The 2,883-nt window shown below is 44.1% G+C and overlaps 1 protein-coding gene across 1 annotated transcript; it reads left to right on the top strand.

Annotated features, from left to right (window-relative positions):
• The first annotated feature begins 745 nt into the window (after positions 1-745).
• LOC129641619 (protein FAM98A-like) lies at positions 746-2,376 on the top strand. The gene is given in 3 exon segments (XM_055566288.1): positions 746-1,309; positions 1,311-1,907; positions 1,909-2,376. Coding segments are annotated over 3 exon segments (1,566 nt in total). The 5' UTR covers positions 746-793; the 3' UTR covers positions 2,362-2,376.
• Positions 2,377-2,883: the final 507 nt, after the last annotated feature.

Genomic DNA, 2,883 nt, shown 5'->3' with positions numbered 1-2,883 from the left:
AATGAGGATGCAGAGGAAGATATTTCAAATGAAAGAACAAGACAAAACCCCAGAAGAACTAAGCAAAGTGGAGACAAGCAGTCTACCCAGTAAAGAATTCAAGGTAATGATCATAAATATGCTCAACAAACTTGGAACAAGAATGGACGAACACAGTGAGAAGTTTAACAAAGAGTTAGAAAACATACAGAAGAACCAAACAGAGCTGAAGGGTACAATAATTAAGTTTAAAATACACTAGAAGGAGTCAACAGTAGATAATACAGACAAATGAATCGGTGAATTTGAAGAGAATAGTAGAAATCACCAAAACTGAACAGAAAATATATTTACTATCAACGTAAATACGGGCAGCTTTGTCCTGGGCTAAAGTGCAAGCCTATGTAAGAGCGTATAATTCAGACAGTTGGGCCAGAGTTGCCGTCAGGTAAAGATACTATCTTAACAACATCAAAAGAAATTGCAGTAGCATACTTAGCACAGCATTTGCATCATCACCTTTTAAGTAAGAGCCATCAGTGAACCATAAGAAGTCAGTGTTACCTAAAGGTATTTCCTGTAGATCATCACAGGAGTCAGAAGATGATCTGTCAGCATTAAGAAACTGTGACGGACTTTGTTGGTAATGAAGGGAAAAAGAGCCAAAGGGGATGAAAGCATATAAAACTTCCAGTTGAAAATACGTAAGTCACAGAGATGTATTATACAGCATGCCAATTCTATTAACACTGTATTGCAGGTTGCCGGGGAAGAGGGGAGCCTGACAACTCGGAAATTTGAATATCACAGTAGCATGGAGTGTGACCTCATGGAGACTGACATCTTGGAGTCGTTGGAAGATCTCGGTTACAAGGGTCCATTGTTAGAAGATGGAGCTCTGTCTCAGGCTGTCACTGCTGGAGCCAGTTCCCCTGAGTTTACCAAACTCTGTGCTTGGTTGGTGTCTGAATTTAGAGTGCTCTGTAAACTAGAGGAAAATGTGCAAGCAACTAACAGCCCAAGTGAAGCTGAAGAATTCCAGCTTGAGATGAGTGGGCTACTAGGGGAGATGAACTGTCCATATCTTTCACTGACATCTGGGGATGTGACCAAGCGCCTTCTCATTCAGAAGAACTGCCTCCTTTTGCTCACATACCTCATCTCAGAACTAGAAGCTGCCAGAATGCTCTGTGTGAATACTCTTCCAAAAAAAGCTCAAGAAGGAGGCGGTAGTGAGGTCTTTCAAGAGTTGAAAGGCATATGTATTGCTCTAGGAATGTCCAAACCTCCAGCCAATATAACTATGTTCCAATTCTTCAGCGGGGTTGAAAAAAAAATTAAAGGAAACATTAGCAAAAGTTCCACCTAATCACGTGGGAAAGCCTTTATTGAAGAAGCCAATGGGACCAGCCCACTGAGAAAAGATAGAAGCAATTAACCAAGTTGTGGCCAATGAATATGAAGTTCGGAGAAAGCTGCTAATAAAACGTTTGGACGTCACGGTCCAGTCTTTTGTCTGGTCTGACAGAGCTAAGAGTCAAACAGAAAAACTGGCGAAGGTTTACCAGCCAAAACGCTCAGTCTTATCTCCTAAAAGTACTATTTCTATTGCCCACCTTTTGGCTGCAAGACAAGACTTGTCAAAGATCTTAAGGACGAGCAGTGGCTCTATAAGAGAAAAGACTGCCTGTGCCATCAATAAGGTGTTGATGGGCAGAGTTCCTGACAGAGGAGGTAGGCCCAATGAAATCGAACCTCCACCCGCAGAGATGCCACCATGGCAGAAGAGGCAAGATGGCCCCCAGCAACCAGCAGGAGGACGAGGAGGCGGGAGAGGGGGCTATGAACATTCCTCATACGGAGGACGAGGAGGCCATGAACAGCAAGCAGGAGGAAGAGGTGGACGCGGCGGCTACGACCACGGTGGCCGGCCGCGGGGGAGGAAGAGGAAATAAGCACCAAGGAGGCTGGACAGATGGCGGGAGCGGGGGAGGGAGCGGGGGAGGGGGCGGCTACCAAGAAGGCGGTTATCGAGATTCGGGTTTCCAGCCCAGCGGCTATCACGGTGGCCACAGTGGTGGCTATCAGGGCGGTGGTTATGGTGGCTTCCAGACAACTACATACACAGGAAGTGGGTACCAGGGTGGTGGATATCAGCAGGACAATAGATACCAAGATGGTGGGCATCACAGTGATCGAGGCGGGGGTCGTGGAGGGAGAGGGGGTCGTGGAGGCCGAGGCGGACGCGCTGGCCAAGGAGGAGGTTGGGGAGGAAGAGGGAGCCAGAATTATCATCAAGGGGGGCAATTTGAACAGCACTTCCAGCATGGAGGTTACCAGTATAATCATTCTGGATTTGGACAGGGAAGACATACTAGTTGAGGCTACATAGAACCTTACATTTTGCTAGAGCTCAAGTAATAGAAACTTAGTTTTAGAATCCTGAATTCAGCATTGATTTTGAATTAATGTGAGACCACCGGTGACAGGCAGATTCCTGCTTGGCATAAGCATTTGTAGGTCTTCATACAATACTGTTCCTTTGGGTTTTTTTTTTTTAATGGACTTGCATAATACCGTTTATTTGAGAAACACATACACTATCTCTCCTTTGTATGGAGAATTTCTTAAAAGGTAATTAAAACTGCCTTTAACTGACCAGTAGACTAATTCCACAGTCAGAACATGTGTACTTTTCTGAGGAAATTACTTGAACAAGTAGTTTTCATGTTTTCAATATGCAGTTTTGAAAAATGAGAATTCTAGATTTTTTTAGATTTACAACTAGGAAACCTTCCTCATATTAACAATCCATTTATATGTGTTTCCCTTAAAGTATTCTAATGCCTATTTTCCAAGCACAGTTCTGCCCTGATTGGCTTTTTATTCAGAGAGGTTATGCAA

Source organism: Bubalus kerabau, chromosome 1 (genome assembly GCF_029407905.1).
Source record: "Bubalus kerabau isolate K-KA32 ecotype Philippines breed swamp buffalo chromosome 1, PCC_UOA_SB_1v2, whole genome shotgun sequence".
In the NCBI taxonomy this organism is placed as follows: domain Eukaryota; kingdom Metazoa; phylum Chordata; class Mammalia; order Artiodactyla; family Bovidae; genus Bubalus; species Bubalus kerabau.
Note: the sequence above shows the minus strand (reverse complement) of the source record. Positions and strands in the feature narration are given on the sequence as shown.